At 41.8% G+C, this 22,482-nt stretch overlaps 1 protein-coding gene across 3 annotated transcripts in view; it reads left to right on the top strand.

The window, feature by feature from the left end:
• Window positions 1-22,482, top strand: part of LOC143781839 (ATP-dependent translocase ABCB1-like) — a 576,903-nt gene that overhangs the window by 242,050 nt on the left and 312,371 nt on the right. For all 3 annotated transcript variants that reach the window (XM_077268724.1, XM_077268723.1, XM_077268725.1), the window contains one exon: window positions 6,850-7,027. In XM_077268724.1, the coding sequence (XP_077124839.1) occupies window positions 6,850-7,027 (178 nt within the window). The remainder of the gene's footprint in view (window positions 1-6,849; window positions 7,028-22,482) is intronic.

Genomic DNA, 22,482 nt, shown 5'->3' with positions numbered 1-22,482 from the left:
TAGCCCGATTATTAAGGGCAAACTCGGCCAATGGCAAAAAAAGTCACCCAGTCGTCCTGATCAGCAGAAACAAAACATCTTAAATAGGTTTCCAAAGTCTGATTAGTGCGCTCGGTTTGGCCATTCGTCTGAGGATGGAAGGCCGACGAAAAAGACAAATTAATGCCCATCTTAGCACAAAAGGTCCGCCAAAATCTAGACACAAACTGGGATCCTCTGTCGGAAACAATATTTTCAGGGATCCCGTGCAAACGAACCACATTTTGAAAAAACAGAGGAACCAACTCGGAGGAGGAAGGCAACTTAGGCAAGGGCACCAAATGGACCATTTTAGAAAAACGATCACACACCACCCAAATGACCAACATTCTCTGAGAGACAGGGAGATCTGAAATAAAATCCATGGAAATGTGCGTCCAAGGCCTCTTCGGGACAGGCAAAGGCAACAACAAGCCGCTGGCACGAGAACAGCAAGGCTTAGCCCGAGCACAAATTCCACAAGACTGCACAAAGGAACGCACATCCCGCGACAAGGAAGGCCACTAGAAGGACCTAGCCACCAAATCTCTGGTACCAAAAATCCCAGGATGGCCTGCCAACACCGAAGAATGAACCTCGGAAATAACTCTGCTGGTCCATCTATCCGGGACAAACAGTCTCTCCGGTGGACAACGGTCAGGTCTATCCACCTGAAACTCCTGCAGCACTCGTCACAAATCTGGGGAGATGGCAGACAAAATCACCCCTTCTCTGAGGATACCAGCTGGCTCTGAATCACCAGGATAGTCAGGCACAAAACTCCTAGAAAGAGCATCAGCCTTCACATTCTTCGAACCAGGCAGGTATGAGACCACGAAATCAAAACGAGAGAAAAACAACGACCAACGAGCCTGTCTAGGATTCAGTCGCTTGGCTGACTCGAGATAAATCAAATTTTTGTGATCAGTCAAGACCACCACACGATGCTTAGCTCCCTCGAGCCAATGTCGCCACTCCTCAAATGCCCACTTCATAGCCAACAACTCCCGACTACCAACATCATAATTCCGCTCGGCAGGCGAAAACTTTCTTGAAAAGAAAGCACATGGCTTCATCACAGAGCCGTCAGAGCTTCTCTGCGACAAAACAGCCCCCGCTCCAATCTCAGAAGCATCAACCTCGACCTGGAAAGGAAGGGAGACGTCTGGCTGACATAAGACCGGAGCCGAAGAAAACCGGCGCTTCAGCTCCCGAAAGGCCTCCACAGCCGCAGGAGACCAATTAGTAACATCAGAACCCTTCTTGGTCAAATCCGTCAATGGCTTAACAACACCAGAAAAATTAGCGATGAAGCGATGGTAAAAATTTGGAAAACCCAAGAACTTCTGAAGACTCTTAACAGATGTAGGCTGAGTCCAGTCATGAATACCCTGAACCTTGACTGGGTCCATCTCAATAGCAGAAGGAGAAAAAATGAAACCCAAAAAAGAGACCTTCTGGACTCCAAAAAGACATTTTGAGCCCTTCACAAATAAAGCATTGGCACGCAGGACCTGAAACACCATCCTGACCTGCTTAACATGGGACTCCCAATCATCCGAAAAAAACAGAATATCATCCAGATACACAATCATAAATTTATCCAGATATTCGCGGAAGATGTCGTGCATAAAGGACTGAAAGACAGAAGGAGCGTTAGAAAGTCCAAAAGGCATCACCAAGTACTCAAAATGGCCTTCGGGCGTATTAAATGCAGTTTTCCATTCATCACCCTGCCTAATATGCACAAGGTTATACGCACCACGAAGATCTATCTTGGTGAACCAACTAGACCCCCTAATGCGAGCAAACAGATCAGATAACAATGGTAAAGGATAATGAAATTTGACCGTGATTTTGTTTAGAAAGCAATAATCAATACAAGGTCTCAAGGAACCATCCTTCTTAGCCACAAAAAAGAACCCCGCACCAAGAGGGGAGGAGGAGGGGCGAATAAGTCCTTTCTCCAAAGACTCCTTTACATAACTCCGCATAGCAGCATGCTCCGGCACTGACAAATTGAAAAGTCGTCCCTTAGGAAACTTACTACCAGGAATCAAATTTATAGCACAATCACAATCCCTATGAGGAGGTAGAGAACTGAGTTTGGGCTCATCAAATACATCCTGGTAATCTGACAAAAACGCAGGGACCTCAGAAGGAGAGGATAAAGCAATTGACACCACAGGAGCGTCGCCATGAATTCCCTGACAACCCCAACTTGACACAGACATTGCTTTCCAATCCAGGACTGGATTATGAGTCTGCAACCATGGTAGGCCCAACATGACAACATCATGCAAATTATGCAATACAAGAAAGCGAATCACCTCCTGATGAACAGGAGTCATGCACATGGTCACTTGTGTCCAGTACTGAGAGGTTTATTCGTAGCCAATGGTGTAGCATCAATTCCCCTTAGTGGAATAGGGAATTTTAAAGGCTCCAAAACAAAACCACAGCGCCTGGCAAATGACAAATCCATCAGACTCAGGGCAGCACCTGAATCCACAAAAGCCATAACCGGGTAAGATGACAGGGAACAAATCAGGGTAACAGACAAAATAAACTTAGGCTGTAAAGTACCGATGGTGACAGATTTATCAATCTTTTTTGTGCGCTTAGAGCATGCTGAGATAACATGAGCTGAGTCACCACAGTAAAAGCACAACCCATTTTGCCGCCTATAATTTTGCCGTTCACTTCTGGTCAGAATTCTATCACATTGCATAGACTCAGGTGTCTGTTCAGAAGACACCGCCAAATTTTGCGCAGGTTTGCGCTCCCGCAAACGCCGATCAATCTGAATGGCCAGAGTCATTGACTCATTCAGACCTGCAGGTGTAGGGAACCCCACCATGACATTCTTAATGGCTTCAGAAAGACCTTTTCTGAAATTTGCAGCCAGGGCACACTCATTCCATTGAGTAAGCACCGACCATTTCCGAAATTTCTGGCAGTACACCTCTGCATCATCTTGCCCCTGAGAGAGGGCCAACAACGCTTTTTCAGCCTGGTTCTCAAGATTAGGTTCCTCATAGAGCAATCCAAGGGCCAGAAAAAACACATCCACACTGAGCAATGCAGGATCCCCTGGAGCCAATGCGAAAGCCCAATCTTGAGGATCGCCACGCAAGAAAGAAATAATAATCTTAACTTGCTGAACAGAATCCCCAGAGGAACGAGGTTTCAAAGAAAGAAACAACTTGCAATTGTTCTTAAAATTCAGGAACCTAGATCTATCTCCAGAAAACAACTCCGGAATAGGTATTCTAGGCTCTGACATAGGACTGTGCACAACAAAATCCTGAATACTTTGTACACTTGCAGCAAGATGATCTACACTGGAGGCTAAACTCTGGATATCAATATCAGCAGCTGAACTCAGAGCCACACCAAGATTAAGAGGAGGAGAGAAGCCAGACACACAGCAGCTAGACACACGGCAGCAAAAAAAAAAAAAAAATATCTCCAAGCTTCTTTTCTCCTGCTTCTGCCATGCAATTAACACTTTATAGGCCGGCTGTACTGTTATGATCCTAGTGGCAAGGATCGCAGGTCGGACTAGCTAAGTAACTGAACAGACTACTAGCTCTGGGGAAGTGGTAACTAGATTGACCGCAACCTGATCCTATCCGCAAACAACTATAGGCAGCCGTGGAACGTTACCTAAAAATCCTAGACGTCTCGTCACGGCCTGAGAAACTGACTATTCCTGGAGGGAAAGTAAGTCCTCACTTGCCTCAGTGGAAGACCCCAAAGATATAGAATAGCCCCCCACAAATATTAACGGTGAGTTAAGGGGAAAGCACAAACGCAGAGATGAAATCAGATTTAGCAAATGAGGCCCGCTAATACTAGATAGCAGAAAATAGGAAGGAAACTGTGCGGTCAATAAAAAACCCTATTCAAAATATCCACGCAGAGATTGCTCGAGCCCCCGCACCAACTAACGGTGCGGGGGAAGCAACTCCGTACCCCAGAGCTTACCAGCAAAAAGAAATCACATGTTAGCAAGCTGGACTAGACTCATCATACACAGAAATCATATTGCAGGCAGATGAGCAAAAAATATTCAAACAGAACTTAGCTTATCCTGAAGAGGCAGAAAACGAGATAATCAGGAGTAATCAGAATAGCACTGAATACATTGACAGCCGGCAACAAGTGGAAGTGAAGCAGAGCTAAATAAGAGCCTCCCTGGTGAATAACGAGGCAGCTGATCCAGCAGACCCGCAGGATAATAAACCAAACCACCAGGGAGAGCCAAAAAACCAAAGTCACACAATACCATCTGTGACCACAAGAGGGAGCCTGAAAACGGAGTTCACAACATTGTACGCTTTGCAATAGTAAGATCACAGACATCCATGCAAGCACCTTGCAATGCATGTTTCATGGCTTGAAAAAAGGAGACAAAGCTCAACTAAAATATGGCCATAAGAATCGTCGGCTAGAGTTTGCAAAGAAATACGCTAATTATTCAAATTGTCTCTTCAGAGAGGAAGAGAGCTAGAACTCTAGTGCCACCTATTGGAAGGTAGCAATCCTACAAGTCAATGTTGACCCTTTTAACGAGCCTTGTCACATGACTTACGATAATAGCCAAACCAGAATCTCAATTTGCAGACATTGTGTTTCGGTGTACTGCCCCTCAGCAGTGCAAAGCGGAGATCTGGTTTGGCTAGAAAATACGAAGAAATACGAAAATTGAACAGTAGAAGATTGAAAACAGGTAGTTTGCAGTGATGAGTCGAAAGTCAATAGACTAGCCTCTGATGGGTGTAAATGGGTCTTTGCAAATTTGTCTTCCTGGGAAAGGAGTTGGGCATCTCTCTAACCGATTCTGAGGTGCAAAAGATACTTGCATATTCATATGGTTTCTCTAGGCATACTTTTGCAGGAAAATGCATACCAAATTGTGGCTAGATGGTATTGAACCCCAGAATTTCTACACCACCTGGGTCTCTCTGACACAAAGTTATGTTGGAGTTGTGGCTCTGTTGTGGAAAACATGACCCACATATTTTGGTCCTGTCCCTTAATACAAAAGTTTTGGAATTAAGTAAACATAACACTCCATGGTTTGGATTCAATAAATAGAAACCTAAAGCCTGAAGAAGTTCTTCTTTCCTGTCCATCCTCCAATTACAAAGCTAGAACACATGATCTTCTGGTTTTAATGATTGGGGCAGCTAAACATTTAATTCCAATGCATTGGAGAAGCCCCATTTCCCCAACACACTCAGAATGACTAGATAAAGTCAGATTAATATATAGACATGAAGAAATTTCAAGTTGGGAAACACACACATGCATCCTTCGTGAGGGAATTTGGTTTCCATGGATCCAAAAATTTAGTCTACACCCTAACTTTGGGTTGCTTATTTGTTTACTGTTTTAGTTCTTTGTTATTTGAGCTTTATTAACCCCTTCATGACCTTGGGATTTTCTGTTTTTCCTTGTTCGTTTTTCTCTACCCTCCTTCCCAGAGCCATAACTTTTTTATTTTCCCGTCAATTTGGCCATGTGAGGGCTTATTTTTTGCGGGACGAGTTGTACTTTTGAACGACATCATTGGTTCTAGCATGTCGTGTACTAGAAAACGGGAAAAAAATTCCAAGTGCTGTGAAATTGCAAAAAAGAGTGCAATCCCACACTTGTTTTTTGTTTGGCTTTTTTGCTAGGTTCACTAAATGCTAAAGCTGCCATTATGATTCTCCAGGTCATTACGAGTTCATAGACACCTAATATGACTAGGTTATTTTTTATCTAAGTGGTGAAAAAAAATTCCAAACTTTGCTAAAAAAAAATAAAAAATTGCGCGGTCAGAAATGGCAAACACGACGCACAAAAAAAATTACATGGAACGTTTTTTGTGCCGACAGTCCGCCACAACATGATGCATCCGTCGCACGACCGATGCAACGTGTGGCAATCCGTCGCAACGCATCGCTAATGCAAGTGTATGGAGAAAAAACGCATCCTGCAGGCAATTTTGCACAATGCGTTTTTTCTCCAAAACGACGCATTGCGACGTGCGTCGTACAATGCTAGTGTGAAAACACCCTTAATCAGAAGTATTTTTTTTTTTTATGGTTTGCTCTTGCTGATTGCCATTTTGTTGTATTATAGGGGGCCAAGGAAAGGTTTAACAAAAATAACAATGTTATATTCATTCTCCTCCCTCCTCCCCATACTTGTCCTCCAATCGGATCTTCTGTCTTCTATGTTATATTTTCTTACTTCTATCTTTCTTCTGGATAGGTTTTACATTCACTAGGCCTCAAGACATCATAAGGGGGCAACACATGTCATGATGTGCATCGTGCTCCAGGTAGCGATGTGGGGCATAATGAATGGAAAACTCAACCGGAAGGAAGTTTGAAAAAGATGGGTAGAAGACAGAAGATAGTAGAGCCATCAGAGGACTGGTGAGTATAAGATTGTTTTAACCCCTTCTTGGTTGATTACATTCACATTGAGCTTATTCAATGCAAATTTAATTTTCTCCCTGAATTGAGTGAATTTGACCAAGTCAAATTTTTTTGGGTGATTTGCTCAATTCTAGTCCCAAGGAATCCTGATGAACTTCAGCAAGTAACAATGTGTTTAGCCAACAAATGTATGGACACTTTATATATTTATTAGATAATCGTTAATTTACTACTATTTTTACAAAAATGGTATAGCAGTATTACATTTTTCTAATGAAGAGAAATCTAAAATCACATTTTTTTAATCAGTTGTTTAATGTTCTCAGTTTACCCTCAGCAATCATAAACTCAGCCATCTACTGTGGTTCAAGTAAAATGTGTACTTTGTTTATAGGTACGATGAAAATTTAATTAATGCAAAACGTTTTGGAATAAAGAAGCATGGCATTATAAACATGTCAATTGGATTTTCACAATTTATCTCGTCTGGACTCTTTGCTCTGTCATTTTGGTATGGATCAAAACTGACTGTGGAGGAGCCTGAAAATTACAGAGTTAGTAATGTGTTAACTGTAAGTATGTGTGCTCTTGTAGATTATTATTAATACAGTATTGTCATTGTTATCACAATTCTATTCAAATGCCATTTTTAATGGTTAGGATGGAGCTTTAAAAGGGTTGGCAAGTTATTTCAACAAACGCTTTGGGGACATGATTTTGTTTTATTCCTAATTTATAAGTATTACAGGTTCTAATTTTTAACTTATTAGTACAGCATTCTTCACAGACTGTCAGACCTGTCCATCAATCTCTTCCTATTGAAAAAGAGTTTAGATGGATAGATAGATAGATAGATAGATAGATAGATAGATAGATAGATAGATAGATAGATAGATAGATAAAAAAAATGGGAGCAGCACTCCAAAATAGTTCAAGTTACTGGACCATATTGACCCATGTGGCTAATTAAAAAAAAATGCAAGTGGCACTCCAAAATAGTGCAAATTGCAGAAATTTGTTGGCCCATGTGGCTAATTTAAAAAAAAAAAATGGAAGAAGCACTCAAATATGTTGTAAATTAATGAACTTTATTGGTCTATTTGGCAAAATACAAAAAAATAGAAGCAGCACAAAAGTCATTTTTATTTCCTGATGTGAGGGCATTGCTATATATATATATATATATATATATATATATATATATATATATATATATATATATATATATCTACACCTTTGTCTTGCTTATTCTCTAGTTATACCCTCCAATTAGATATTAGACTGTCATACGGTTTTTTTAAAAGAGACGTCTTGCGTCCATCCATATTGTCAGCCTTTTTTTCTCTTATAGGGATACCAATCCTAGAATAGCAACACTTTATACATAAATATATATATTTACAAAGATTATATTGCAATTTGGGTCTGTGGGTCACCCCCTGTTTGTGCTTTGGAGGTCCTAATTCTTCCATCATCCTGTCTTTTAAAGATTTGTAATTTTAAAATAATATGTCAATAAAGATATTTTTACTTTTATTCACTAATGTGTCACTTCATACTTTGTTAGGTAATCTAAGTCAGCTTTTGTAAGTAATTAATCACATGGGTCAATACAGTCTAGTAATTTGCAATATTTTGGAGTGCTGTTCCTATTTTTTGTATTTTGCCACATGGTCCAATAAAGTCCAGAAATTTACACTATTTTTTTAAAGTTGCTTCTATTTTTTACAATGTGCAAGAAAAGTTAATCAGGCGGCACTGTCTCTATGATAAATAGCTGTCTCCAGACGGCGCAACCTGAATCAGGTGCTTAATCAATGGCTATGTCAGCCCGTTTACAACTTCGGGTGCTCCTCTGCAGAAAATTAGATATGTGTATCATCCAGCAATGAAGGATGCGAGGGCACTCACCAGTCTTCAAATTTCAAGCTTTATTCACAAAATATTTCCATTAAAATTCATGGCTGGGGTTGCCACGACCAAACCGGAGCTCGTGTGAGCAGGGGAGTGCAGGGACGACGGCCGTTTCGCGCTGTGCTTTGCGCTTCTACGGGTCACTTGGTGTGAGCGCAAACAGGCGGAAATATAGTGCCGGTCAGGACACCTCCCCCCACCTGTCCGTCCTCCCACCAAATTAAAACACATAAAACATAAAAGGCACAAATAAAACAATTTCACACAATCATTACTTAGTTATGAATACATACACTAGTTTATAATATGCGTTGAATAGTTAAATCTACCCTGAAAGGTGTCAGTTAATGTTAGTCCATGAGCCAAGAACCAAATTTGACGATATCGGTACCAAGCGGAGTGACTAATTCTCTTTGGTATTTTTAGGTAGATGCATGTCTGTAGTTTATTTTTTGATATGATAGCCCTTACATATACGTAGCTTATTAACCCCTTCAGCCCTAGGCCTATTTGTACCCAAGTGCCTAAGCCAATCTGACCTGTGCCACTTCATGGGCTAATAACTTTGGAACGCTTTCACCTATCCAAGCCATTCTGAGATTGTTTTCTCGTGACATATTGTACTTCACGTCAGTGCTAAATGGGAGTCAATATATTTTACCTTTCTATATAAAAAAATGCTAAATATTCGGAAATTTTGGAAAAATCGGCAATTTTTTAACTTTGAAATTCTCTGCTTTTTACAAAAATACTGATACCCCCCATAATAGTTATTAATTTACACTCCCCACATGTTTACTTCATATTGGCATCATTTTGAAAATGAAACCTTATTGTTTTACGACGTAATAGGGCTTATAGTTTTATGCGCAATTTTTCACATTTACAGCAAAACCCACTTTTCAAAGGACCAAGTCACTTCTGAAGTCACTTTAAGGGGCTTACATAACAGAAACCACCCATAAATTACCCCATTTTGCAAACTACACCCCTCAAGCTGTTCAAAACTCATTTTTAAAAACTGTTAACCCTTTAGGTGTTCCACAGGAATTTTAGCATGAGCCAAGAACCAAATATGACGATATCGGTACCACCCGGAGTGACTAGATGTAGTATTTGTAACAAAATTTAATCCAAGTTATGTAAATACACACTGAACATGTCATGTGCATATATATATATATATATATATATATATATATATATATATATATATATATATATATATATATATATATGTTACTCCATAATATCTTCAACATCGGACTCTGAATCTGACTGTTGTTCTACTGGCTCGTCTTCAGTACCCTTGTTCTGGCATGTCTGTAATCTGCACATGTCTGTGCACTTCAGGCCATTGCTGAGGCAAGTACACTGAGGAAGTTCACATGACCGCACACACTTGCAGGACAGTAGCTGTATAATAGCTTCTGGTGCTGGTGCCCCTTGCATCCACTTGACAACAAGCTTTCCGTCGTTATCTATCATCCAACCGCAGTCTGTTGGGTTTGCAACCCATGGCTGGCTCTGCAGACTTCTCCTCCAGATCGCAGCCTGGTAGTTTGCACGCAGTGCATGCATGAAAAGGCAGTCCTGGCAAGGAGGGAGTTGACTTGACTCTACCACTCCACGTCTGGCACAGAACAGCTGATAACGGAGCCTGTTTACCTCAGTTGTTTGGGTAGTTGGCAGGTACATGTGGCAGGTGATTTCCTGTAACTTCTCAAAAAGTTCGGTAGACACTTCCCATGAACGACCAACTTCCTGAAAGGCATCCTGGTATGTCTTGTTCATCTTCAACTGCTTGAGTGTCGTCATCTTCCCACGGCCAGCGAATGCACTGACGGTGTCACAGCCTGTAAATGCATGCATACCAATCAATGAATCACATACGCTGCCTCCCAATGTTCGGCTCAGAGTGGTGATATCCAGGAATCTTGTCCGGTTCTGTGTACCGCATTTCTGGAACAGGTGGGATGGGATTTTGTGGCACATGCCCAGACACAGGACCATGACATCAGTATCCTCCGAAGTGATGATGACCGACTTGTAACCAGATTCTGCTGCATGAAGAGCATGGAGAAGGAGGCGTGTGTCTGCTTCTTCTTGATTTGACTTAAGGTCAGCAGCCTCTTCCCACTGTTCTTTGGTGATCTTAAAGCAGAGCTGCTCACATGTGACATACAGCTCCTTCTCCTCAAGCTTCTCCCTGTGGTGTTTCGCCTTCCATTCTTCTACCAGAAACTTTATGAGACTTGCCTTGTTGGAGGAACTACTTAGAAGCTTTTTCCACTGCTGGATGTTGTGCCCATGTTGAATGTTCTTGAAATGGATCCCTGTGCCTTCATATCTGTTGACTCTTTCTGTATCTTTGATGGATGTCTCCTTGTAGACGTCAAAGACAATATCAATGCGCTTGCTCTTAGCACCCTCATGGATAGCGCGACTCATTGCTGTGCCTGCTAGCTGGCCAAATGTTGCATTGTTTCCCTTCAGTTTCTGAACCAGGCTCATCCCATCAATGATGGTTGCAGAGGGCTCGGGGATCACTTCTGCAGGACGAGCATTCCTCTCCAACTCCCTTGCGAGGGCAGCCTTGTTGGTCTTGCGGATAGACCCATCACCATTGGCAAGTGCCCATGGCAATGGACCCAGGGGATGAGTCAAGACATCACTCATTTGTAGCTTTCTGTTCTCAGCTACAAGTATCATCTGGCCAAATAGGTTTCTGTCAGCCTTCAAAATTACCTCCTTGCCAAGACCTTGTCTGCGTGTCTTCATTTGGATGTTAGAGAACGTTTTAAGTTTGTTCTTCGTCATCTTGTCATGAAACAATGTAGTTGGCTTATCGGTACCCAAACGCTCATCCTTGAATGTTTGATATGCATCCTCTCCTATACTGTATGCCCCTTGAAGGTCTTTGGCTACATCTGGTGGTGCTACAGTCGCTGTTGACAAACTGATAAGTTCACCATTATGCTCTTTGTTGAAGGGGTTCACCCAACCTGTCTCCAGCAGTTGAACGAAAGATTGGACATCGGCTTCATCTCTTCTAATCCTAGACACCTGTAGGTCTGAATGGCTGAAGTCAGTATATTGTTGGCCTACCAGGGCCCTCAGCTGCCTCAAGTACATACTGCGGTACTCTGATGTCAGGTAGAACCTGGAAACAGCTCCAACTTTGAGGCTGAAGCCTTTTGTGCCCCCTGGTGTCTGGGTGTCTTTGTTGATTGTCTCTTCAATGGTCTGGTCCACAGGAATTCGTCCAAAAGGATTCTTGCTACCGATCTGGACCGAAAAGCCACCTTGCATGAAGTATTCATGGACCTCTGGGTGTTCTATGGGCAGCCGAGACATTGTGGCATAGTAATAGGTTATGTGTCAGTGTGTGTGCGTGTGTTGGGGCACCTCAGGGTGTCTTCAAATGTGACATAGCCCCCTAGATTTCTTCCAGTAAAATTTGCACTCCAAAAGTCATTTGGCGCTCCTTCCCTTCCGAGGCCTGCCGTTCCCCAATACTGCAGTGTACGACAACATATCGGGTGTTGTTGTGTTCGGGAGAGATTGGTGAACAAATAGTGGGGTGCATTTTTTGCTGGTACACCTCTTAAAAATAAAAAAATGAGCCTAAAATGACACCTTCATGTAAAAAATGCACTTTTTCCATTTTCTCAACCAAGTGTTTCCAACTACTGTGAAACACTGGTTGGGTCAAAGTGGTCACTATACCCCCTAAAAGATTCCTTGGGGGTGTAGTTTCCAAAATAGGGTCACTTTTTGGGGTTTCCACTGTGGGGGTACCTCAGGCAGCCTTCAAATGTGACATGGCCCCCTAGATTTCTTCCAGTGAATCCGCCACCCAAAAACCACATAGCGCTCCTTCCGTGTTGAGCTGTGCTGTGTGCCCATACTTTAGTTTACGAGTACATGTGGGGTGTTTCTATAAACTGCAGAATTAGGGTAACCAAGTTTGGGTTTGCCGTTAACCCTTGCTAGGTTGCAGGTAAAATTGGATTACAATGTAATATCTGGAAAAAAAATGAAATTTTGAAATTTCGCCTTCATTCTGCTAAAATTCCTGTGGAACACCTAAAGGGTTAACAGTTTTTAAAAATGAGTTTTGAACAGCTTGAGGGGTGTAGTTTGCAAAATGGGGTAATTTATGGGTGGTTTCTGTTATGTAAGCCCCTTAAAGTGACTTCAGAAGTGACTTGGTCCTTTGAAAAGTGGGTTTTGCTGTAAATGTGAAAAATTGCGCATAAAACTATAAGCCCTATTACGTCGTAAAACAATAAGGTTTCATTTTCAAAATGATGCCAATATGAAGTAAACATGTGGGGAGTGTAAATTAATAACTATTATGGGGGGTATCAGTATTTTTGTAAAAAGCAGAGAATTTCAAAGTTAAAAAATTGCCGATTTTTCCAAAATTTCCGAATATTTAGCATTTTTTTATATAGAAAGGTAAAATATATTGACTCCCATTTAGCACTGACGTGAAGTACAATATGTCACGAGAAAACAATCTCAGAATGGCTTGGATAGGTGAAAGCGTTCCAAAGTTATTAGCCCATGAAGTGGCACAGGTCAGATTGGCTTAGGCACTTGGGTACAAATAGGCCTAGGGCTGAAGGGGTTAATAAGCTACGTATATGTAAGGGCTATCATATCAAAAAATAAACTACAGACATGCATCTACCTAAAAATACCAAAGAAAATTAGTCACTCCGGGTGGTACCGATATCTGGCCCGGCTCATGGACTATGTATCTCAATTTCTTTCTCACTATAAATTGACGCTTACCTAATACACATCCAGCAAGGTACTTCATATCCTGTAATTTCTATTATTGTTCACTATTTCTCACTCTACTCAGAGGAAAATAGAAAGGTCCACTCTATCATTAAAGCCTAGGGGTCCCATCGCACCACTGCGCATGATCCACTTCGCTTCGGCTCTCAAGAGTAAGTTATCTAAATCACCTCCTTTCTTTGGTAAAGAGATTTTTTCTATCCCAGCAAAGGTCAAACAATCAGCACAACCTCCATGCTTCTCTTTTATATGCGCAATCAAACGTGGTACACCTTTCCCTGTGGATATCGAACGGCAATGCTCCCGAAAACGGACAAACAATGCTCTTATTGTCTTCCCAATGTAGTAATATCTGCACGGACAGAAAACCACATATACTACGTGGTCTGTCCTGCAGGTTATAAAATCATTCACTACATGCTTTAAACCTCCAATATGCAATGTTCGTTCCGTTATATGCTGTCTACACATGGGACAGTGTCCACATTTAAAATTACCTTTCGGTACTGCAGTACTTAGCCAATTTTGATTAGGCTTGGTGACACGATTTTTTACCAATTTGTCCCGTAATCTAGTACTTCTTCTATTGGCTATTAATGGGCCCCTGGCTGCTACCGCAGCCAATTCTTTGTCCTGGCCTAAAATATGCCAATTTCTTTTAATTGCCAACCTAATCTGTTGGTCCATACTGCTGTATGGGAAACAAAAAGTAAATCTCTTCTCTTCCTTTCTGGCACTACATAACAACGATCTATGCTTATGACCCTCCTCCCTTTCTATTCTGACTGTCTCCCTCGCTGACTTTATTAATTTTTCTGGGTATCCCCTTTCTTTGAATCGTTGTGACATTTCGTCAGACTGCCGTGTAAAACCCTCCTCTGTATTATTCACCCTACTCACTCTCATAAATTGACTACGCGGCAATGACCGCTTTGTGTGAACAGGGTGGAAGCTGTCATGGTGCAGCATCGTATTTGCTGCTACTGATTTCCGGTACATTGAGGTACAGATTTTATTCCCTTTGACTTCCACTAATACATCTAGGAATTCGAGACGCCGTCCCCCAAATACCGAAGTGAAAGCCATATTCATTTTATTCCCCTCATTTAGATATGACACAAACTCATTAAAGACTTCCTCTGTGCTATCCCAGATCAACACTACATCATCTATATATCTTTGATAGAATTTGATGTGACGTAAATATCTGTTAATATCTGCATAGACATATTTCTCTTCAAAATAACTGAGAAATAAATTGGCGAAGGTACAAGCTGCCGGGGTCCCCATCGCAGTCCCCACTTTCTGAACGTACCAATCGTCCAGAAACATAAACGCATTGTGTGCGAGAATGAATCTCAACCCCTCGCACACAAATTCTATGAATTCACTGCTTCTACCCGTAGTGCACAAAATCTGTTCGATCACCTCCACTCCCAAATCCTGGGGTATCCTTGTGTAAAGGCTCTCCACATCTATGGAGGCCAAAGCATAATTATCCTGCCAACCAAAATTTTGTATACTGGTAAGAAAAGAATTCGTGTCCTTCAGATAAGCGGGGACATCTTTCAATATCGGCCGCAATAGCCAATCAATGTACTGGGACAGGGGCTCGGTGAGAGACCCTATCCCAGATACGATCGGCCGACCGGGTGGGCACCGAACAGATTTGTGCACCTTAGGGATGTGATACCAGTGGGGTCTGGTGGGGAACTCCGGCAGCAATTTCTCCGCTTTTTTCTGAGTAATAACTCTCTTTTCTACGTATTTTCTCAAGAAAGATCTTAATTCTGACTTATATCCATGCAGAGGATTACCAGATAATAATTTATACACTGTTGTGTCTGTCAATTGCCTTTTTGCTTCGGTGATGTAGTAAGATCTGGGTAACAACACTGTTTTTCCCCCCTTGTCCGCGGCCCGTACTATCGTATCCTCCCAATTCTGTATTTCATAAAGGGCCCTAATTTCATCTTTTGTTAGATTTCTGGGGGATCTTTTATAAATCAAGGCTTCAACATCCTTAATGACCTGTGCTTCGAACAGATCGACTACATTACCAGGTGATACTACTGGCATAAATCTTGAAGGGACTCCTCCAGTAAATGGGGCCACCTTATTTGTCTCCTGATCTCTATATTCCATAAATTCTTCATTAATACCTAACAGCAGTCTGGCTTCATCACCTATGTCTGCCAACGACCCTGTGCCTGCCATGAACCCCAATGGTCCATTAGACACCGGGGTCTCCCCTTCTAAGGCATTCTGATTACTCATTTTGTTATTGATAAATGCTTTATAAAGATGAATTTTTCTGATGGATTTAAAAAGATCAATTTTGAAGTCAGTCATATCGAATTCTTGTGGAATGCAAAATCCCAAACCTTTATTCAATAGGGATAAATGAGAAGCAGTCAGTGCATGATCTGTTAAATTGATAACCGTGTCTCCAGCCGAGACATCTAATATCTGTGTGTCCATGCTACATGTTTCCGTTTTTTCTGCTTGCTTGACCCGTTTCTTCCTTCCACCCCTCCGAGTCTTTCTCCTAAAGGGATCGAGTTTTCACCAATCTCCTCCCCTCCTGTTGTCAATAATTCTAATGAACCGGCTGAAGCACCTGCTCCGTCGCTCAAGCTTGAATCCGACTCAGTCGTCAAATAACCGGTTTTACGATTCTTATTCTTACTACCAAACCTTTTCCTGCGGTTATTAAAATTTCCACCTCGGAAGTTACCCTCTTTATTATAGGTGAATATGCGTCCTGTGTCGAAATCCATCTTGTCACGGACAAATTTATCTTTTTTCCTCTGTTTCACATTAGCTTGAATTAGCGTAAGCTTACTGTCAAGTTTTTTATTAAAAGCAGTCCACTGACTTTCAGGCATTCTTGCCTTCAATTCTGTTTGAGTTTTAACTAAATCACCATTCAGGGTATCATAACTACGTATATTTGTTTTCAACACTAGGGACAACAGTTCTTGCGAACATCTCAGCATAATATTTTCCCATTCTCTGCGGAAATCTGAATCATCTTCATGTTGTGAAATCTGTTTCCAGACTCTCAGTCCACGTGGGACTCGTCCATTATCACAATATGATTGTAACGACTTATTTGTCCAGAATAATTTAATTTCCTTTTCCGCCAAGTTTGTCATCCTGTATTCCAAAGCCTTAGTGCTCAATGCGTGTACCCCCTCCACCTGCTCACACTCTCGGAAATAATTATCAACATCTTCCCGACCAGCTTGTAACCCTGCTCTGGGTTGGCCGGCTGATAAATCCATTTGATCCATCTGTTACTTATATCACCACAGCATATATGATGTAAACACAGTTCTAGACGTGCTCAGCCCAAATATTAAGTCCAGATAAAATTCACAATGTGCAAGAAAAGTTAATCAGGCGGCACTGTCTCTATGATAAATAGCTGTCTCCAGACGGCGCAACCTGAATCAGGTGCTTAATCAATGGCTATGTCAGCCCGTTTACAACTTCGGGTGCTCCTCTGCAGAAAATTAGATATGTGTATCATCCAGCAATGAAGGATGCGAGGGCACTCACCAGTCTTCAAATTTCAAGCTTTATTCACAAAATATTTCCATTAAAATTCATGGCTGGGGTTGCCACGACCAAACCGGAGCTCGTGTGAGCAGGGGAGTGCAGGGACGACGGCCGTTTCGCGCTGTGCTTTGCGCTTCTACGGGTCACTTGGTGTGAGCGCAAACAGGCGGAAATATAGTGCCGGTCAGGACACCTCCCCCCACCTGTCCGTCCTCCCACCAAATTAAAACACATAAAACATAAAAGGCACAAATAAAACAATTTCACACAATCATTACTTAGTTATGAATACATACACTAGTTTATAATATGCGTTGAATAGTTAAATCTACCCTGAAAGGTGTCAGTTAATGTATCTCAATTTCTTTCTCACTATAAATTGACGCTTACCTAATACACATCCAGCAAGGTACTTCATATCCTGTAATTTCTATTATTGTTCACTATTTCTCACTCTACTCAGAGGAAAATAGAAAGGTCCACTCTATCATTAAAGCCTAGGGGTCCCATCGCACCACTGCGCATGATCCACTTCGCTTCGGCTCTCAAGAGTAAGTTATCTAAATCACCTCCTTTCTTTGGTAAAGAGATTTTTTCTATCCCAGCAAAGGTCAAACAATCAGCACAACCTCCATGCTTCTCTTTTATATGCGCAATCAAACGTGGTACACCTTTCCCTGTGGATATCGAACGGCAATGCTCCCGAAAACGGACAAACAATGCTCTTATTGTCTTCCCAATGTAGTAATATCTGCACGGACAGAAAACCACATATACTACGTGGTCTGTCCTGCAGGTTATAAAATCATTCACTACATGCTTTAAACCTCCAATATGCAATGTTCGTTCCGTTATATGCTGTCTACACATGGGACAGTGTCCACATTTAAAATTACCTTTCGGTACTGCAGTACTTAGCCAATTTTGATTAGGCTTGGTGACACGATTTTTTACCAATTTGTCCCGTAATCTAGTACTTCTTCTATTGGCTATTAATGGGCCCCTGGCTGCTACCGCAGCCAATTCTTTGTCCTGGCCTAAAATATGCCAATTTCTTTTAATTGCCAACCTAATCTGTTGGTCCATACTGCTGTATGGGAAACAAAAAGTAAATCTCTTCTCTTCCTTTCTGGCAATATTTTGGAGTGCTGTTCCTATTTTTTGTATTTTGCCACATGGTCCAATAAAGTCCAGAAATTTACACTATTTTTTTAAAGTTGCTTCTATTTTTTAAACTCCAATCATTTGCAATGTTTTGGAATATTACTTCCATGCAGGATGTGGCTGGCACTTTTCAGCCTGGGGAGCAATCACAAGGCAGTGGCCCTCGAGTTGCGGTGGCACTTCTTTTCCCTGCTTATCTCTGGCCATTGCATTAAAGCAGCAGAGATAACAGGCTTTAAAAACAGGCTGGTACATAGATATGGGATATACAATATGATGTCCCCACTGCCTCCTATATATAATATGAGGCTTTACAGTTTTCTATATTCCATATACTATAGCTGAGCACAAATAGTATGTCTCCAAAACCCCTATATATAGTGTGATGGTCCCCTACAGCTCTCTAATTGCGATATTATGTACCTCACAGCTTCCTATATATAGTGTGATGATCCCGAATCCCCTCTATATATAATATCAAGTCCCTACAGCCTCCTAAAAGAATATGGTGGCCCCACAGCCCCCATATGATGGTCCCAAGTTTCTTTTATTTATATATATTTATATATTATACAGTACAGACCAAAAGTTTGGACACCTTTTCATTTAAAGATTTTTCTACATTTTCTTGACTATGAAAATTGCACAGTCACACTGAAGGCATCAAAACTATGAATTAGCACACGTGGAATTATATACTTAACAAAAAAGTGTGAAACAACTGAAATTATGTCTTTTATTCTAGGTTCTTCAAAGTAGCCACTACCTCTTGAAGCTCATCAAGAGAATGCCTAGAGTGTGCAAAGCAGTCATCAAAGCAAAAGGTGGCTACTTTGAAGAACCTAGAATATAAGACAAAATTTCAGTTGTTTCACACTTTTTTGTTAAGTATATAATTCCACATGTGTTAATTCATAGTTTTGATGCTTTCAGTGTGAATGTACAATTTTCATAGTCATGAAAATACAGAAATTTCTTTAAATGAGAAGGTGTGTCCAAACTTTTGGTCTGTACTGTATATAGTATGAAAGTATCCCACTGCCCCACATATATAGTATGATGGTCCCCACAGCCACATATATATAATATATATAGTGCTATGGCCCCAATTTCCACCATAAATATTGTACAGTACCACCAGTTGCCCATATATATAGTATGATTGCCCCAGTTCTCCCCACATATCTAGTATGCTGGCCTGTTGTGAACTCTGTTCTGGAACTCCCTCCTGTGGTCAGGAATGGTATTTCTGTGAGTTCTGTCCGTGGGTTCCCTGTGGTGGCTGAAAGTGGAGCTGCTGGTCTGGAGGTGGCTTCCTCAGCTGCATCGTTTAAGACTGGGCTGGTTCCTCTATTTAACTCTGCTCAGATCGTTACCTGATGCCAGTTGTCAATGTATCTGTACTGGTTCAGATCTCACTTGGATCTCCTGATGACCTGTCTACTTCAGCAGAAGCTAAGTCCCTGTTAAGCTCATTTGTTGTTCATTTGTGTGCTGAATATATTTCTGAGTACCTGCTAAGTTTTGTCCAGCTGGCTATCATGATATTGTCTCGCTAGCTGGAAGCTCTGGGTTGCAGAGTGGCACCTACCGCGCCGTGAGTCGGCGCGGGGGGGTTTCTTGCTCACTCTGCGTGGCTTTTTGTAGTTTTTTGTGCTGACCGCAAAGATCCCTTTATCTATCTTCTGTCTATTTAGTAAGTCGGGCCTCCTTTGCTGAAACCTGTCTCATTCCTATGTTTGTGCCTTCCTCTTAACTCACAGTCAATATATGTGGGGGGCTGCTCTTTTCCTTTGGGGAATTTCTCTGAGGCAAGGTGAGGCTATATTTCTCTTTAGGGGAAGTTACCTCTCAGGCTGTGAAGAGTCGTCTAGGCAGAGTCCGGTACGATCCACGGCTAATTCTAGTGTGTGTGATAATAGATTAGGGCTGCGGTCAGCAGAGCTCCCACTTCCCAGAGCTCGCTCTATTTTGCAGTTTTGACTATCAGGTCATTCCCGGTGCTCCTAACCACCAGGTCCAGCCATAACACTGGCCCCAGTTCCCACCATATAGTACGATGGCACCAGTTGCCCATATATATAGTATGATGGCCCCAGTTATCCCCATATGTATAGTATAATAGCTGGATGGCCCAGTTCTTCCCATATATACAGTTATATGAAAAAGTTTGGGCACCCCTATTAATCTTAAGCTTAATGTTTTTTATAAAAATTATTTTTTTTGCAACAGATATTTCAGTTTCATATATCTAATAACTGTTGGACACAGTAATGTTTCTGCCTTGAAATGAGGTTTATTGTACTAACAGAAAATGTGCAATCTGCATTCAAACAAAATTTGACAGGTGCATAGGTATGGGCACCCTTATCATTTTCTTGTTTTAAATTCTCCTACCTACTTTTTACTGACTTACTAAAGCACTTTTTTTTGTTTTTTAACCTCATTGAGCTTTGAACTTCATAACCAGGTGTATGCAATCATGAGAAAAGCTACTTAAAGTGGCCACTTGCAAGTTGTTCTCCTGTTTGAATCTCCTCTGAAGAGTGGCATCATGGGCTCCTCAAAACAACTGTCAAATGATCTGAAAACAAAGATTATTCAACATAGTTGTTCAGGGGAAGGATACAAAAAGCTGTCTAAGAGATTTAACCTGTCAATTTCCACTGTGAGGAACATAGTAAGAAAATGGAAGAACACAGGTACAGTTCTTGTTAAGGCCAGAAGTGGCAGGCCAAGAAAAACATCAGAAAGGCAGAGAAGAAGAATGGTGAGATCAGTCAAGGACAATCCTCAGACCACCTCCAGAGAGCTGCAGCATCAACTTGCTGCAGATGGTGTCACTGTGCATCGGTCAACTATACAACGCACTTTGCACAAGGAGAAGCTGTATGGGAGAGTGATGCGAATGAAGCCTTTTCTGCAAGCACGCCACAAACAGAGTCGGCTGAGGTATGCAAAAGCACATTTGGAGAAGCCAATTTCTTTTTGGAAGAAGGTCCTGTGGACTGATGAAACCAAGATTGAGTTGTTTGGTCATACAAAAAGGCGTTATGCATGGCGGCAAAAAAACACAGCATTCCAAGAAAAACACTTGCTACCCACAGTAAAATTTGATGGAGGTTCCATCATGCTTTGGGGCTGTGTGGCCAATGCCAGCACCGGGAATCTTGTTAAAGCTGAGGGACGCATGGATTCCTCTCAGTATCAGCAGATTCTAATAATAATAATAATAATCTTTATTTATATAGTGCCAACATATTCCGCAGCGCTTTACAGTTTAACAGTTTCAAACACAACAGTCATGGGTAACAATGTTAACAATACAGTAATAAAGCAAAATAAGACAAAATAAGAAGACCCTGCTCGTGAGAGCTTACAATCTACAATGAGGTGGGGAGATACAAAGTACAGGTGTGTATTTACAATGATGTATTATTGTATGATTCTAGACAATAATGTTCATGAATCAGTGACAAAGTTGAAGTTACGCAGGGGATGGATCTTTCAGCAAAACAATGATCCAAAACACCGCTCCAAATCTACTCAGGCATTCATGCAGAGGAACAATTACACTGTTCTGGAATGGCCATCCCAGTCCCCAGACCTGAATATCATTGAACATCTGTGGGATCATTTGAAGAGGGCTGTCCATGCTCGGTGACCATCAAACTTAACTGAACTGGCATTGTTTTGTAAAGAGGAATGGTCAAAAATACCTTCCAGGAACTCATTAAAAGCTACAGGAAGCGACTAGAGGCTGTTATCTTTGCAAAAGGAGGATCTACTAAATATTAATGTCACTTTTCTGGTGAGGTGCCCATACTTATGCACCTGTCAAATTTTGTTTGAATGCAGATTGCACATTTTCTGTTAGTACAATAAATCTCATTTCAAGGCAAAAACATTACTGTGTCCAACAGTTATTAGATATATGAAACTGAAATAGCTGTTGCAAAAAAAACAATTTTTATAAAACATTAAACTTAAGATTAATAGGGGTGCCCAAACTTTTTCATATAACTGTACAGTATGAAGGCCCCAGTTATACAGTTAGGTCCATATATATTTGGACAGAGACAACATTTTTCTAATTTTGATTATAGACATTACCACAATGAATTTTAACCCCTTCCTGACATCGGACGTACTATCCCGTCGAGGTGGGGTGGGCCCCCATGACCACGGACGGGATAGTACGTCCAGCGCGATCGGCGGCGCTCACGGGGGGAGCGCGGCCGATCGCGGCCGGGTGTCAGCTGCCTATCGCAGCTGACATCCTGCACTATGTGCCAGGAGCGGTCACGGACCGCTCCCGGCACATTAACCCCCGGCACACCGCGATCAAACATGATTGCGATGTGCCAGCGGTGCAGGGAAGCATCGCGCAGGGAGGGGGCTCCCTGCGGGCTTCCCTGAGCCCCCCGCAGCAACGCGATGTGATTGCGTTGCTGCGAGGGTCTTACCTCCCTCCCTGCCTGCTCCAGACCCGGATCCAAGATGGCCGCCGATCCGGGTCCTGCAGGGAGGGAGGTGGCTTCACAGAAGCCTGCTCAGAGCAGGCACTGTGAAG

This window comes from Ranitomeya variabilis, chromosome 6 (genome assembly GCF_051348905.1).
Source record: "Ranitomeya variabilis isolate aRanVar5 chromosome 6, aRanVar5.hap1, whole genome shotgun sequence".
In the NCBI taxonomy this organism is placed as follows: domain Eukaryota; kingdom Metazoa; phylum Chordata; class Amphibia; order Anura; family Dendrobatidae; genus Ranitomeya; species Ranitomeya variabilis.
This window is presented reverse-complemented; position numbering and strand designations above follow the sequence as displayed.